Raw genomic sequence first — 15,705 nt, forward strand, 5'->3', positions numbered from 1 at the left:
ATTTCAAAAATTCTTTATAGCAGAAGCAGGCTGTAACAATTCTTAATTCCACTGTTAGGTCAAAAGTTTAAGCACCCTCACTTCAGTGACTTCCAAAAAATCCAGTCTAGGATCACTCCAAAGAACACGATTTAGAACTTTGCAACAGGTTTTTATTTTTGCTTTGTATCTATTACAGTGTTTGAAACCTAAAGAAATACATTTTCTCTTCAAATTTGGATGTGTATATAAATATCATTTGTCTGGACTCAGCACACTCAATGCCATGGTTTCTTGGCCTGTATCTGCTCTGAAATCATCAAGCTTTGTCTGTCTACCCAGGGGCCCTGAGAACATGGAAAACAATAGCCAGAGTTTATAGTTCTTAAAAGCAAATAAATTTGGAAAGAAAAACTAGTAAGGGAAAAGGTTTGATTCACCTTCCTAGGGTCTATAGCTGGGAACCCAAGCTGTTTTTGAGGGATATCTGGTCTGTCCTGGGTAACTGGGACCTCATACCCCCTTTGCTTCTTTAGTGGTTCAATCAAAAGCAGTTCCCACAAATCTGGCTAAAAGAGCCAATACCCAAATCCAGGGCCTGAGGATTGTCACCATGGCAGAGTTTTCTCTTCCCAAACCCAGAGGCCGAACATCTGACCTACATAGCGGAGCAGGGCTAGAGTTTAGCGGAGGGGTTCAGGAATGTGCTAATGTGGACATCAGCAGTCAGGCTGGCCCAGAAGTAGTGAGGTGCGCCCAAATGCACTGAAGACCTTTATGACACACTACACAAATCTTTCTCCTGGGATGTTCTGGGCCTCAAATTTAATGGTGCCTCTTCTAATTCACAGCCAGGTTTGATTCTGCATGTAGCCCAGGCCTGATGCAAAATGCCCTCTCAGAGGAAAACAGCTTTAATTAACAGACTTACTTGGTTTATACTGACCTCAAAATTCTTCCCTTACCATGGTCTTCATCTGGGGGTGGGTCTAGGGAACAGCCAATGGGATGACTGAATCCTTTATGAAGGCCTTGGCCAAAGAGCAGCTATTGCCTACCACATGGATCCCCGCAGGGCCAAATTCTCAGCTTGTTGGCTTAACAAAAAAAATACAAAAGTTAAGACAGAAAAAACACTGGACAAGATTGGTCTAAAATGTGCAATCCTAAAACGGCTATGGAAAAAACCTACTCTGAGCAATTTCTCAGTCTCACATGCACTTATTGCTAGGATAGTCCTACCCGGAAGATGTTGCTACTGGTTGTGAGGCTTTCCTATGGTTCAGTGCACTGAGCCTTGCACCCTTCCCCAGCCTGCCAGGGAGGCAGACAGGCACACACAATCCTGAGGTCCCCAGCCAGCCTCTTCTCCCTATGGGTCCCTGTAGTGCCTGCAAGGACCTGGAGAATCTGGCTCCTTGCCTTCAATTGAGAATCCAGAAGCCAAGCCCACAAGATGAATCTACTGAGGAATATTCAAGATGATGGATACCAAGCTGAGTGAGTCTTGGGGAGAAGAGACATGGCCTGAACAAATGAGCTGAGGCCTTCAAAGAAGGGCCTGTGGGAGGAGGAGGGAAGTACTGCTAGGCGTTCATCTCCTTCCCTTCTATTTTGCTGGAAACGGGTAATTGTACAGTGTAGGGGGAGGGCAGGCAGACATGAGAAAATTGAAATCTAGTTCATCCTGCTAGAGTTTTCATATTAAACTGGTTTGGCTGAAGAGAAAATGAAGGTCAGTGCCTGAGAGCCTTCTTTCGCTCTTCCTTAAGTGTGGTATAGCAGCTATAATCTGTGCAGTTCAGCTCTAAATAGGGCTCTTGGAAAGAGGCTTCCAGGGAAAAGAAAACAGGAGTAGATCTAAAGGTTCTAGGTAAGGAGGAACACAAAGGGTCCCGGAAAGCTGAAGTCATCAACACGTTACTTGGAAGGGTCTTTTGTACCCACTGCCTCAAGTAACTAGGCTGGCCAGGTGAGGGTGGAACCTATGTGGTTCTAACAGAAGGTTGCAGCCAATACCATGGCCGGTCAGTCAGTGGGGATAGCTCAGAACTGAAGGCAGGCTTCTAAGACCAGAGAGCCTGTTAATACTAGAGAAGATGACATGGGGGTGGGACGCCCAGAAGGGCTGGCAATAAAGAATAGCTGGCACTGTTCAAAACAGTATTTGAACACTTGAGCTAAGAAAAAGGCTCCTTGTCCCCTTAATCCACACCTAAGTATCTCCAACCCACCAGAGATCTTAAAATGGACATAGCTATGTGCCAAAGTATTAAGATTCCAAACACAAGTCTTCTCAGGCTACTCCCTACAGCAGGTTGGGGAGCCCCTCCATCCCTGTAACATCCATTCAGAAATCTGTCAGAAAGCTCTGACTTCACCTAGGCCAGGGTCTGGAGTCCAGATGGGGACTGCCCACGAAGAGTGGCTGTCAAGCCTGGGCTAAAAAATATTTTGCTTCCCAAGATGGCCAAAGGAGAGAAGGAGATACAAAAGATGATGTTACTGCCTCTGTGGGCTGGAAGAACTTCACCTGTTGACTGAAAAGGGGGTCAGAGGAATACAGTGGGAAAGCACAGTCTGAGGAAGACACTAACAAAGGAAAGCTCCTAGAGGCCATGTTTATCTGAAGAGAAATTTGTCCTCGTGCCCTGGGAGACTTCAGCCTTTGGAGTCCTTGTAGAAAACAGGCTTCGAGTAGTAACCCATGATCAACAGTCTTCTCTTTGGTGCATGGCCCAGATCTGAAGCAAAAGTAGATTTGGGAGGAACAGCTGGGGAAGGCAGGATGTGTATGTCTCACAATAAGAATTTGGTCCCAATGTCAGGGACTTAATTATTGCTAGAGATGTACAAAGTAGATCTTACTAAAATAAAATGCTCTGCCCTTTGGACAAGGGGTGGGGGGTGGCTTTCTTTTGAACTGTAGGAAAATGGTTTTGTAATGGAGTCGGCAGGCCAAGTGAAGAGGGTCCTGCGCCTTGCCTACCTGGGAGAGTGGGGTTGGTAGTTATCATGCCCAACCTGCAGAGCAGCATCTGACTCACTTAGGCAGTACAGCACTGGTGTCACTTTTCAGTGATAGCCACCAGCCGCAACCACTTTTCTCAGAAAATGCCTCTGGAGTTGGATCTCAACACTGGAAAGAGAGGGCAAATTCAAGACCAGTGGCCAAAAACAACTGAATGTTTTATCTGTAAGCAGAGTGGCATGGATTTCACCTGAGCCAGAGGGGGATGTGTAGCAATGGGAGCAAGAATGGCATTGTTCCTGGGGAAGGGAAAATACAGTTTGGAGCAGGGCACCTCTGCCCGACCTCTGTGGGGAAGCAGGGACAGGGCAGATTGTGCCTTCAGCTCCACCACTGGCCTACACTTAGCCAGCAACTTCCTCCACCCCACCCCCAACACCTGGGCTTTACTATCACATGTAGTCCATTGAAGCACACAGGCAAGCCATTGAGGCACTGCAGTAGCTCTACTCAAAGGGGAAAGAAAAGGCATTAGGATTATATTTGTCACAGGAAGGGTAAAATCCAAACCATGTACAAGGATCCCAATCAGGGAAGACATCAATCACTCTCAAAAAAAGTCCCGAGGCTGCTAAATATCTCGGATAGGAGACACGGCAGCCACCTGTGATAACTTATGTGGACAAAGGTGTTTGAGACTGAATCTGAGGAGGCAGACTGCTTTCTGGGTTTCCTGATGTAAGCAGGATGCTCAGTGGTAAGGACTAGAGTGGTAGACTTCACCGGGCCCTGGGGCCATCCTTGCTCCCTCCATTCAGGTACTAGGACAATCAGACCAGGATGCCCTGCTATATAAAGGTTCCAGAGCTAAGGGCTGGTCCCTGGTGGTGGCCCGGAACCCAAGCAGAGAGGAGAAGGATCAAGGTCAGGCTTCCTGAGCAAGAGAGCTTCCACATCTCTTTTTGGTCTTCCTCACAGTATCCTACTTACAGAAATTACAGAGACAGTTCCTCCTCTTGAGACCAATTAAGGTTGACCTACGTAATATATAGAATATAAAAAAATACAGAACTTTTTTGACATTCTCTCCTTTGGAAGTAAAATATACATGATCCAACTACGGAAGAGGAAGAAGAAGAAAGGCCAAAGGCAGGGATCCACTGGCTATCCCAATACATGACACTCTCACTCCAACCTCCTCTGCAATTTATGGGTCACCAGAGCAAGGACTTTCTCCTCAGGAGAAAGGAAGGACCACAGCCCTCTGTCACGTGCTTAGGAGAAAATACAGCTACCTCAGAGGTTCATCTCAACTCTGAGGGGAATTTTCAAGTAAACAAATGAAGTTGGGTTGCACCACTGGAAGGTGGGTAGGAAACATGGGATCAGTAGCGACACATGGGAAGCCCCGTCTGAAGGCCTGTGTTCCTCTCCCCTCACTCCCACTGGTGTACATGCCCCAGGAGAGTGAAGGGGATCTCCCAAACTAAAGAGGTCTGGGCAAGGGGTTAAAGGGAGGGAGGGGCCTTTGTCTCATGGTGACCTCCCCCTCAGCCTCTAGTCCCAGACAATGCTGGCAGCTGGGATTCCTAAAACCAGGAACTCATGGCTCTGGGAAAGAGCAATTGTAATACAAGAAAAATGTGCAAAAGAAAAAAAATTAAATAACGCAATCCAAGCATACAAGATTAATATTCTGTCCGAGCAAGAACACTTTGTTTTGGATTTCTCCCCTCCCCTCCCACCCCCGACCTGTGGAATATTCCATCTGCTCAAGTACCCAAGATAAGAGTTACAGAGATCAGGGCAGAGGACTGGGAAGGATGAAGGAAGATAAAACGGAAGGAAGTCACCACTAAAGAAAAAAAATAAAAAATAAAAAAGGTGCAAAATTGATTACCTCAGTCCTCCTTTGTCTACCCCTGGGCTCCTGGGTTAAAGACATATGTGCAGCCAAAATCTAGTGTAAGGAAGAAAAACCCAACACGTCCCCTTCTTGTCACAAAACCCAAATGTGAGCCTCAGATGGTTCTGTCTGTCCAGAGGGTGCTCCCTCCAGGGAAGGGGGCGGAGCAGGTCAAGAGCACAGTTTCCAGGGCAGCAGAGGTGTGTGGTGGCTGATGGTGGGGAGGGCTGGTTTCCCGCCCACCAGAGGGCTGCCTTTCCGCTGGCTGGTGGTGCTTCCCATCCCCTCCCCTCCCCGGAGGCAGACATTATAGCTGGAAGCCCTCCATGGGGGCCTCAGGCTGCTGGAAGATAAACTGCTGTTGCGTTTCATCCACTTGGGGAGCCAGGCTGCTATCATCATCTTCTACGCCAAAGTAGTGCTCAATGAGGTCAAAGGCCTTCTGGTAGATCTCCTGGTTCTCATGGCTCTGGAGAAACTCAATTTTATCCAAGCCTATGGTGGCAAGAAGAAAGGAAGGAGAAGAGTAAACTTTGAGTGCTTTTCTCTGGGTCCATGAAACAATCTATTTTTTCCTTCCCTGAGTTATGTTAGCATTTATAAACACAAGTAATATGATCAGATCTCTCTTTGATCTGAAAGAGGAGAGCCGAGATCTTTACCTAAAATGACATAACACCAAAGGAAAAAGACCAAAATGTCAGTTATAAACCGGAGAGTCTAGTCCCGATTCTGCTTTTAACCTGGGCAAACGATTACTGTTCTGAATCTCTTGGAGATGAGTGATGAGTCAATCCAGCACTAACAGACCTTGCTAAGGAAACCATAAACAAAACTAAAAGACAACCTGCAAAATGGGAGAAAATATTTGCAACCGATGCGACTGATGAGGGCTTAATTTCCAAAATATACAAACAGCTTGTATAGGTCAATAACAAAAAAACGAACAACCCAATAAAAAAATGGGCAGAAGGGACTTCTCTGGTGGTCCAGTGGGTAAGACTCCGTGCTCCCAATGCAGGGGGCCCGGTTTTGACCCCTGGTCAGGGAACTAGTTCCTGCATGCATGCCACAAGTAAGAGTCTGCATGCTGCAACTAAAGATCCCGCATGCTGCAACTAAGACCCGGCGCAGCCAAAAACAAATAATAATAAATAAATAAATATTTTTAAAAAATGTGTGTTGTAGGTGTACAGAATCTTAAAAAAAAGGGGCAGAAAACTAAATAGACATTTCTTTAAAGAAGACATACAGATGGCCAATAGGCACGTGAAAAGGTGCTCAACATCACTATTATTAGAGAAATGCAAATCAAAACTACAATGAGGTATCACCATATACCAGTCAGAATGGCCATCATCAAAAAGTCTACAAGGGAATTCCCTGGTGGTCCAGTGGTTAGGACTCAGTGTTCTCACTACTGGGGCCCTGGGTTCGATCCCTGGTCAGGGAACTAAGATCCTGCAAGCCATGCGGTGCAGCCAAAAAAATAAAAAAGTCTACAAATAATAAATGCTGGAGAGGGTGTGGAGAAAAGGGACTCCTCCAACACTGTTGGTAGGAATGTAAACTGGTGCAGCCACTATGGAGGTTTCTTAAAAAACTAAAAATAGAGCTACCATATGATCCAGCGATCCTACTCCTGGGCATATATCTGGAGAAAACTGTAATTCGAAAAGATACATGCACCCCAGTGTTCATAGCAGCACTATTTACAATAGCCAAGACATGGAAGCAACTGGAGTATCCATCAACAGATGAATGGATAAAGATGTGGTGCATATATATAATGGAATATTACTCAGCCACAGTAAGAATAAAATAATGCCATTTGCAGCAACATGGATGGACCCAGACATCATCAAACTAAGCGAAGTCAGTCAGACAGAGAAAAGACAAGTATCATATGATATCACTTATGTGGAATCTAAAAAATGATACAAATGAACTTATTTACAAAACAAAAAAAGACTCACAGACATAGAAAACAAACTTATGGTTACCAAAGGTGAAAGGGTGGGGAGGGATAAATTAGGAGTTTAGGATTAGCAGATACAAACTACTATTAACAAAACAGATAAACAACAAGGACCTCCTGTATGGCACAGGGAACTATATTTAATATCTTGTAATAAACTGTAATGGAAAAACAAAACAAAAGAAAGAAAAGAACTTGCTGCTAAAAACTCAGCTGAAAACATGCCTTCCGGCTCCTGATTCTGTTATCAATTCTGGAGCTTTATTTTTGCATCTGTACCATAACCTACTTACTAGGTAGAGCCTATCAGAAACAGAACTCATCTACTGCTCCTCAGAGGAAATGGAACTGGTGGGATAAAACCTTGCATTCAATGATGACCCCCTCAAAACACACACCCTCACATATGTATACTATTTCAGAGTTTCTCTCTACTTATGGCAGAGGTGAGGTTGGGGAGAGGGCACCTACCATAGGCTTCCTCGATGAGGCCACAGTAGGGATTGACCCCTGAGCCACTGCGCTTGCCCTCTTGCTCTCCGAGCCGAAGGATGTTCTCCAGTCCATTGAGGGCGACTTGCACAATCTTTGAATCCATCACAGTCAGCAAGTCACACAGGGGTTTGATGCAGCCCAGGGAGACCAGGTACCTGAGGGGCAGAGACCAGGTAAGTTCTAAATTAAGACAAGGCAAGGGAGGTGCCAGGCAGGTGCTATGGGGCCTCTAGGTCTCCCTCACACACATCGATGCTCTCAGCAATTCACTCTGACTGAGCTTTCATAACCATCCATCCTTTATCTCAAACTCATCACCCTCCCAATGCTACTGGTTTAGTTCATTTCCATGTAGAAGGCTGCCATGGATTCCTCCTCTTTGTCTCTAATGTCTCCTTGCTGCAGTATTACCTACTTTGAACACATCATTTCCCTGCCTAAAATTTCTGTAGTCCCAGCTCTACAGTCATAACAATACAATCTGGCTCCTAACCTTTTCTAGCTTCCCCTCTCATTATTCCCTTCCGAGAATATTACATTCCAGTCAAACAGTAAAGGTCTCCAGGTTTCTGATTTTTGTACCTTTACTTATGCTTTTTCCTGTCCAAAATGCCATTTACAACCCTGTATCCTCAAAAGCTTCACTCAGTGGCTATCCTTTCTCCTAAGGTTTTATTTATACTGAATATATTCCCCTTCCTAAGCTACAAGCTGAAGGCAAGGCACTTCTCCAATTCCCATCACTCCTACTCAAGTTGATAATGGAAACCAAAATCAAAGAGCATCCCCGCACAAAATAGCTTTCCTATTTGCTTCTCCCAAGTATCACTGCCAAAAATGATTCCCAAAGAAGCTGCTCTGAATGAGCCATAGCATGGTTCTCTTTCATTTGTATGGATAATTGAGAATTACATAGATTTAAATTCTCTTGAGGGTAGAAAGAGGCAGAGGAGAGAGCTGTCTGTGTCATAAGTTTCCATTCTCCAGGAGGGAAAAGAGGTACATGGTTTACAGGAATCTACTTCAGATTCCCATGCTACACTCTAGCAGCTTACCAGTTAAACCCTACTGGACAGGGGCAGACCTATCCCAGAAAAGGCAGTTTAGAGGTCACATGTAAACTGTGAGCCAAGAGGTAGAGTACACATATCACTCAAGACAATGGGAAAGGACTGTGATACCTGATTTGTTCAGGAGTTCCTCCTGATGTGGCATTGGTGATGGCCCAGGCTGCCTCTTTCCTTGTACGGAACTCGGCTTTCTGAAGGATTTCAATCAACACAGGGAAGATATTTGCATCTATGACAGCCTGAGAAGAATTGGGGGGTGGGGTGTGGGGGAGGAAAGAAAGTCACTTCAAGAAGGATAAGCAAATCCAGACCCCAAATCAGCTAAAAGATTAAGACATCTTCCCCTTCCTGAAAGTTCTTTTCACATAGGTAAGACGCTACAGAGGAACCTGGCTTCTGTTACACAGAATCTTTGACTGATAGCATCCATTGACCCCAATTTCAAAAGGGAAATAAAGTTTTTCTTCTAGAGGGCAATATCCCGCAATGTCTCATGTCCCCAGGCCTTTCTACCTGCTGCCCCCCACAACTTCCCTCCTGCTTGTTCTACCTGTATCTGAGCCCTGTTGCCAGCAGTGATATTTGAAATGGTCCAACAAGCTTCCTTTCGGATTGACTCCTTGGAGCTGCTCAGCAAGTGGAGGAGGCAAGGGAGGGCTGAACAATTAAGAATGACCTAGAACACCAAAAGCACAGGCAACAAAAGAAAAATTAGATAAACTGGACTTAATCAAAATTTAAAACTTTTGGGTACCAAAAGACACCATCAACATAGTGAATTACACAAATCACAGAATGGGAGAAAGTATATACATATCATATATCTGATAAGGATTAATATCCAGAATATACAAAAAAAATTTTTTTAAATGCAGGTGGCCAATAGGCACATGAAAAGATGCCAAACATCACTAATCATTAGGGAAATGCAAATCAAAACCTCAGTGAGATACAACTTCACGCTTATTAGAATAGTTATCCTTAAAAAATCCAGGCAATGCAAGTGTTGGTAAAGATGCGGAGAAATTGGAACCCGGTACACTGCTGGTGGAAATGTAAAATGGCGCAGCCATTGCACTGTTTTGTGTGCAAAACAGTATGGTGGTTCCTCAAAATCTTAAACATAGAATTACCATATGATCCAATAATTCCACCCCTGGATATATACCCAGAAGAACTGAAAGCAGGGACTCAAACAGATACTTGTATGCCAATACTCAATGCAGCATTATTCACACTAGCCAAAAGGTGGAAGCAACCCAAGTGTCTACCAACAGATGAGTAAATAAACCAAATGTAGCATATGCACACTTGGAATATTATCCAGCCACAGAAAGGAATGAAGGTGTGACATGCTAAAATATGGATGAACCTTGAAAACATTATGCTAAGTGAAATAAGCTGAAACAAAAGGACAAATATATATGGTTCGGCTTATATGAGGTACCTAGAGTAGTCAAACTCCTAAGAGACAGAAAGTAGTATGGTGGTTACCAAAGGATGAGGGGAGGGGGAAATGGGAAGTTATTATTTAAAGGGTACAGAGTTTCAGTTTGGAATGATGCAAAAGTGGTGGAGATGGATGGCGGTGATGGTTGAATAACAATGTGAATGTACTTAATGCCAGTGAACTATACTTAAAAATCGTAAAAACAGAAAAAGTTATGAATATCTGTACACACAGGCACATGCATGCACACACAAACACAAAACAATGACCTAGAAAATGAGTGTGGGCTTGAGTGAGACTGCTCACCTGTAAGAAATTTGTTAAGAGTCCCACAGAATTATGCAAACTACTCAAGACGCAAAGAATACTCAGATCTCTAGCCTTTGAACAGAGAAACACTGTATACTGTGCTCTCAATGGAAGTGTTACTAACAGGAGAGTAACAAGAGACATGGGATTCTAAAGGTCTAGGAAGCAGGGGTGAGGTTCCATAGCTTTTAGTATTTCAAAGGTACCGTAACTCAAAATCTGTTAACAATTACTTTACAATGTCCCAGGTAGTGAGTCAGGTTATTCCATTTAGTTTTTCTTCAATAGCACCCAATGGATGATGACTTGCTTCCAATTTATAGAAAAAAGTGAAGGCAACCAAGTTGCCCCCAAATAATATAGAAAGTGGCAGAGCTGGAATTTTTCACTCAAGCCTATGCTTTCTCTCCTATATCATGTTGCCTCCTACCAGGACCAAAGTCTGTGGCAGGGAAGGATTCTGTCCATAGACAGCTGTCCTCCTCCTCCTTACCTGGGTCTGGATGTCATCCCCGGTGACGATGTTACCCACAGCTCTCAGAGCAGGAGAAGCCACTTTGTTATCGTTGTGCCTACAGAGGAGGGCGATCTGATCAGTAGAGGGCCAGCACATGGCATTCAACTCAGCTGACCACCAAGGCCAGCAGCACTCATGGCTCCAGACCTTTGGATAGGGCAGCAGATTGCTGACTGTAGTTCTGAGTTGGAGAAGCTTAGGGAATCTGTACCCTTTCTGACTGAGATCACTCACATTAGAAGTTCGACCAATCTCCGGCAGACTCCAGAGTCTATGACTGCCTGGATCTTCTCGTTGGGGCCATCAGACAGATAAGAAAGGGCCCAGCAAGCATCTGCCAGCAAGTCTGAGTCGCTGCTGAAGAGTAGGCGAGACAGCACAGGCAAACAGGGGGAGACCTGTTGGAAGCAGAGAGAGAGGGACTCAGGTGGACACGGTTACATCATCTCTACCACTAACCCTAACATCGCTGAGCCCTCCTCTACTTAGTAAGTCTAAGACCTGGAGATTTCTACTACATTAAGCCATCAGGCCCATATTTTCACTTTACCATCCAGGCATATGAGATCACCTACTTCATTGACGACTGCCTTTTTCAGTTTCCCAAGGATGAGACTCTGAGGGTTCCCCAAAGACTTGAAAACTCCCATTATCAAAATTCCTCCATATGAAGGAACCTGCTTTCACTCAGGAATTGGTAAGAAGCTCTCTTGGGACGCCCCTGGTGGCGCAGTGGATAAGACTCTGTGCTCCCAATGCAGGGGGCCCGGGTTCAATCCCTGGTCAAGGCACTACATCCCACATGCATGCCACAACTAAGGAGCCCACCTGCCGCAACTAAGACCCAGTGCAAGCAGATAAATAAATAAATAATTTTTTTTTTTTTTTTTAAAAACAGAAGCTCTCTTACCTTTGCAAACTCTGGGGGTGGGTTCTTGCCTCGGCACAGGTTTGACAGGGCCCAGACTGCATTCCGTGTCATTGTCAGTCGTGTGGACTTGGTAAGTAGCCTGAAGGGGACAGCAAAGCCAGATCCTGAGCAATGATGCTCTTTTCATAGAGCTGTTGCCTACGAACCCCAGGAGCAAATCCAATCAGACCCCTAAGACTCTAGAAGCCTGTTTCTTCCTACCCATAGATTTAAGTTAAGTGAGCCTGTTTGGCCCCGGAGGCCGACCTACATCTTCACAGAGGATTAGGACCAGCTGTGGCTTATTAAGACCATAGCTAATAAGGACAAACAGAGGGCTGGACTGTGAGTAAGCATGCTAAACGTTTAAGATAGGACATACTGTGCCCTTAACTGCGGCCACAAGTTCTAAACAAGAGTATTGTTGTCTTTGGAAATAAAAGCTGAAGGTTTAGTGTGAGGGCTTTAGCCATGCACTGTGGAATGATTTTCTGTGACAGGCCCAAGAAGGAGTTATAATAGTAGCCTATGAGATTGTGGCCTCTCAAGAAAAGCTCCTTCCTGTTTTGGTTTAGACGTAGCTCTATTATAAGGGTACAGAGGAAGGGATGGGAGCATCCAGATGACTCTGCAAGGGGTCTTAGATCTGTGGCTTACAACAGAGCTCTCCAATGTACTGGGCATAAACCCATAGCAAATCAATGCATTCCGTAGAGAAGGTTAGATTCTTCCAGATGGGCTAGTCCTTCCTCTCTCCTCTGGCTCAACAATGAGACAGGTATGACCAACATGAGATTCTACAGTGCTACAAAGTGAGGAAGCACAAGACACAGACCAGTGACACAATCTTCTTACTCTCAAAAGATACTATCTTTTACTCTGGCAATGAGAATGCACTTCTATCATTTTTGTATTCACTCATCGTCTTAAGGTAAACTGCTCCCCAAAGATCTGCCGCATGGCTGCCGGAAAGATACCCCAGGTGCAGGTGATAATAATTACTCACGTTAGCAAAGGATTAAGGATGGAACAGTTCAAGACGTAATCTCGGCAGACGGAGCTGTCTCCAGCTATGTTTCCCAGTGCCCAGACTGCCTAAAAAAGGGACGATGGAACTGTCATCCACAGAGCCTAGAGGCTTCTGTGAGTACTTTATACTCACAACTACAGAGTGACACCCACCAGTAACCAGGACAAACACCCCATCAAGACCTTAAACACACTAAATAAGCTCAGGTACCCTCCTTGTTAAAACTGAGCACTTGCTCTATTTTAACTCTGAGAGTTCCTGGTTCACTGGGGGAGGCAGGCTGACATTGTACTGCAGCCAGAGAAGCCAGACCAAGACCTCCTTGTCCCCACCCCCCAGAAAAGGAGAAAACGATGGGAAAATTGCATTCTTGTAGCCTCATAGGACCAACCCTATATGTAGTAATATAGGAAAAAACCCTAGTACCACTCTCCACTTCTATCCAACCAGTGGAAGAAATGGAAGTTGGGTTTTTATGATCTGTAGGTGCTGAGAAATGGGTATTGTGGTGTCTTTTTTCCAGCACCACCTCTGATGCTCAATGTGTGGAGTTTTTTCTACACCAACAACCAATTCTCTGATACCAACTATGTCAATTCAGTTAAATTCTGACAGTAACTCGGAGTTAGGGCAGATCCCACAGGCTAGGGGCTCAGTCCCACAAGACTGCCCTCAATTTAGATACTAGTTGCAATTCCCAGGTGCTACCCATACTTCTTACCAACTGGCTATAAATTCAGGAGTTCCACAATCTCCTCCTCAGGTTCAATAATTCACTAGAATGATTCACAGAACTCAGGAAAACACTTTACTTACGTTTACCAGTTCACTGTAATATATACAACTCAGGAAGAGCTAAACGGAAGAGATGCACAGGGCAAGGTATGGGTTGAGGAGTGGGGTTGCACAGAACTTCCAAGCCCTCTCCAGTCACGTCATCTTCCCAGCACACTGAGTGTTCACCAACCCAGAAGCTCTCCGAATCTCACTGTTCAAGCCTTTTTATAACCCAATCTCTAGCCCCTCTAACCTCCCTGGGGAGGGTGGGGTGGAGGGGTGGGAAGAGTGGGGGTGGGGTGGGGCTGAGAGTTCCAATCCTCTAATCCTAAATTTGGTCTTTCTGAGGACTAGACCTCCCTTCCTGAAGCTATCTAGGGCCCCACCCGGAGTCACCGCTAATGCGGTGACACAGAGACTCAAGGTGTGTCCCAAAGGGGCTCTTTAGGAATAACAAAAGACACTTCTATCACTAAGAAAATCCCAATGTTTTTAGGAGCTCTTTGCTCTTAACCTCTTAACTGGGGATAAAGACAAAATATACTTTATATTATACCACTGGTACCATCAAGAATTAAGCCAGGGCTTCCCTGGTGGCGCAGTGGTTGAGAGTCCACCTGCCGATGCAGGGGACACGGGTTCATGCCCCGGTCCGGGAAGATCCCACATGCCACGGAGAGGCTAGGCCCAGTGAGCCATGGCTGCTGAGCCTACGTCTCCTGTGCTCCGCAACGGGAGATGCCACAACAGTGAGAGGCCCGCGTACCGCAAAAAAATAAAAAAGAATTAAGTTAAATTTGGGCATTACCTGTTCCTGTACATCCTCAAAGTCCGAGTTAAGCAGCTCTATAAAAATGGGGACAGCCCCTGCTTCAATGACAATTTTGGTCTGCTGAGAGGTTCCAGAGGCAATGTTCGTTAGAGCCCAGGCAGCTTCAAACTGAAAGTGAGATTAAAGCCATGAGTGAGAGGTCATTCCAGATGAGCAGCCGTGCCTACTAGCTGGCTCAGCAATAAGCCTCCTGCCCCTGACTTAAAAACAAAAACAAAAAACCACACAAGCCTTTCCCTCTCCACCTTTAAATGATAGGAAGAGGTACTGGCAGTGATATAACATAATGGGGAGACAGAATTGGGCTTCCATGGTCCCAGGTCTAGTCCTGCAGTACCACTGCATCCATGAGTCCTTTGGCAAGTCACGTTTTTATTTCCCGAGCTTCACTTTATTCATCTCTGAAACCAGGATAAGAGTGAGATGGGTCTCTAAAAGTCCCTTTCAGCCAAGTTTCTAATAAGTTCCAATGGATTGACTCATTACCCATTTGTGAGAAGAGAGACCCAGAGAAGCTAAATGGTTCACCTCAGGGTTAGGAGTGGACTAGAACCTCTAGGGTTGGCCAAAAAGTTCGTTCAGGTTTTTCTGTAACATCTTACGGAAAAACCCAAACGAACTTTTTGGCTAACCCAATATATTTATATTTATAATTTAAAATATAACCTCTGAATAATCAGTCTGTCATATTCTGGTATCTTTCCTTTGAGATTGTTTTAGGGAAGAGTTTGTGGGTCTCTTATTTGATTGAGGTCAAGACCTCTGAGGTAACAGCATCTCTTAAATGTTCCCTCAATATCTTGTCTATATCCTAAGAGATGTGTCTGTAGAAACATGCCACTACAATTTCTCGGCAAAAGGGCTTTCATCTGGTAACTCTCCACCCCAGGCCTCACCTGTAATGTACAATTCTCATTCCTCTTCAGAAACTCCACAAACCGATCCACCACTCCTGGAGTATTGATAACTTCATCTATTGGAGGACTAGGTTCTGGAAGAGGGAGAGGAAAAGTCAGGAGAGGCTCTGACTAATGCTTTCATGGGGGTAAGTCCACCATCCTTCCTAGATACTCCTGACCATCCTTCTAAACATTCCCAAACTCCCTTTTGGTGAGGTAGTTTTAACAATAGCTGGTCATGGGGCTTCCCTGGTGGCGCAGTGGTTGAGAATCCGCCTGCCAATGCAAGGGACATGGGTTCGATCCCTGGTCCGGGAAGATCCCACATGCCGTGGAGCAACTAAGCCCGTGCGCCACAACTCCTGAGCCTGCGTGCCGCAACTACTGAAGCCTGTGCACCTAGAGCCTGTGCTCCACAATGAGAAGCCACCTCAATGAGAAGCCCGCGCACTGCAATGAAGAGTAGCCCCCGCTCACCGCAACTAGAGAAAGCCCGCATGCAACAACGAAGACCCAACACAGCCAAAAATAAATTAATAATTTATATATATATATATATAAAAAAACAATAGCTGGTCATTT

General features: G+C 45.1%; 1 protein-coding gene across 2 annotated transcripts in view; it reads right to left on the reverse strand.

Moving 5' to 3' along the window:
- Window positions 1–15,705, reverse strand: part of KPNA6 (karyopherin subunit alpha 6) — a 51,758-nt gene continuing 36,053 nt past the window's right edge. For both annotated transcript variants that reach the window (XM_030871068.3, XM_030871039.3), the window contains exons 5-14: window positions 15,121–15,215; window positions 14,201–14,332; window positions 12,592–12,680; window positions 11,586–11,685; window positions 10,910–11,073; window positions 10,652–10,730; window positions 8,950–9,075; window positions 8,511–8,638; window positions 7,306–7,484; window positions 1–5,351 (exon numbers count right to left, since the gene is read on the reverse strand). In XM_030871068.3, coding sequence (XP_030726928.1) covers window positions 5,164–5,351; window positions 7,306–7,484; window positions 8,511–8,638; window positions 8,950–9,075; window positions 10,652–10,730; window positions 10,910–11,073; window positions 11,586–11,685; window positions 12,592–12,680; window positions 14,201–14,332; window positions 15,121–15,215 — 1,280 coding nt within the window. In that variant the 3' untranslated portion in view covers window positions 1–5,163. The remainder of the gene's footprint in view (window positions 5,352–7,305; window positions 7,485–8,510; window positions 8,639–8,949; window positions 9,076–10,651; window positions 10,731–10,909; window positions 11,074–11,585; window positions 11,686–12,591; window positions 12,681–14,200; window positions 14,333–15,120; window positions 15,216–15,705) is intronic.

The sequence above is a fragment of the Globicephala melas genome, chromosome 1, assembly GCF_963455315.2.
Source record: "Globicephala melas chromosome 1, mGloMel1.2, whole genome shotgun sequence".
Taxonomy (NCBI): Eukaryota; Metazoa; Chordata; class Mammalia; order Artiodactyla; family Delphinidae; genus Globicephala; species Globicephala melas.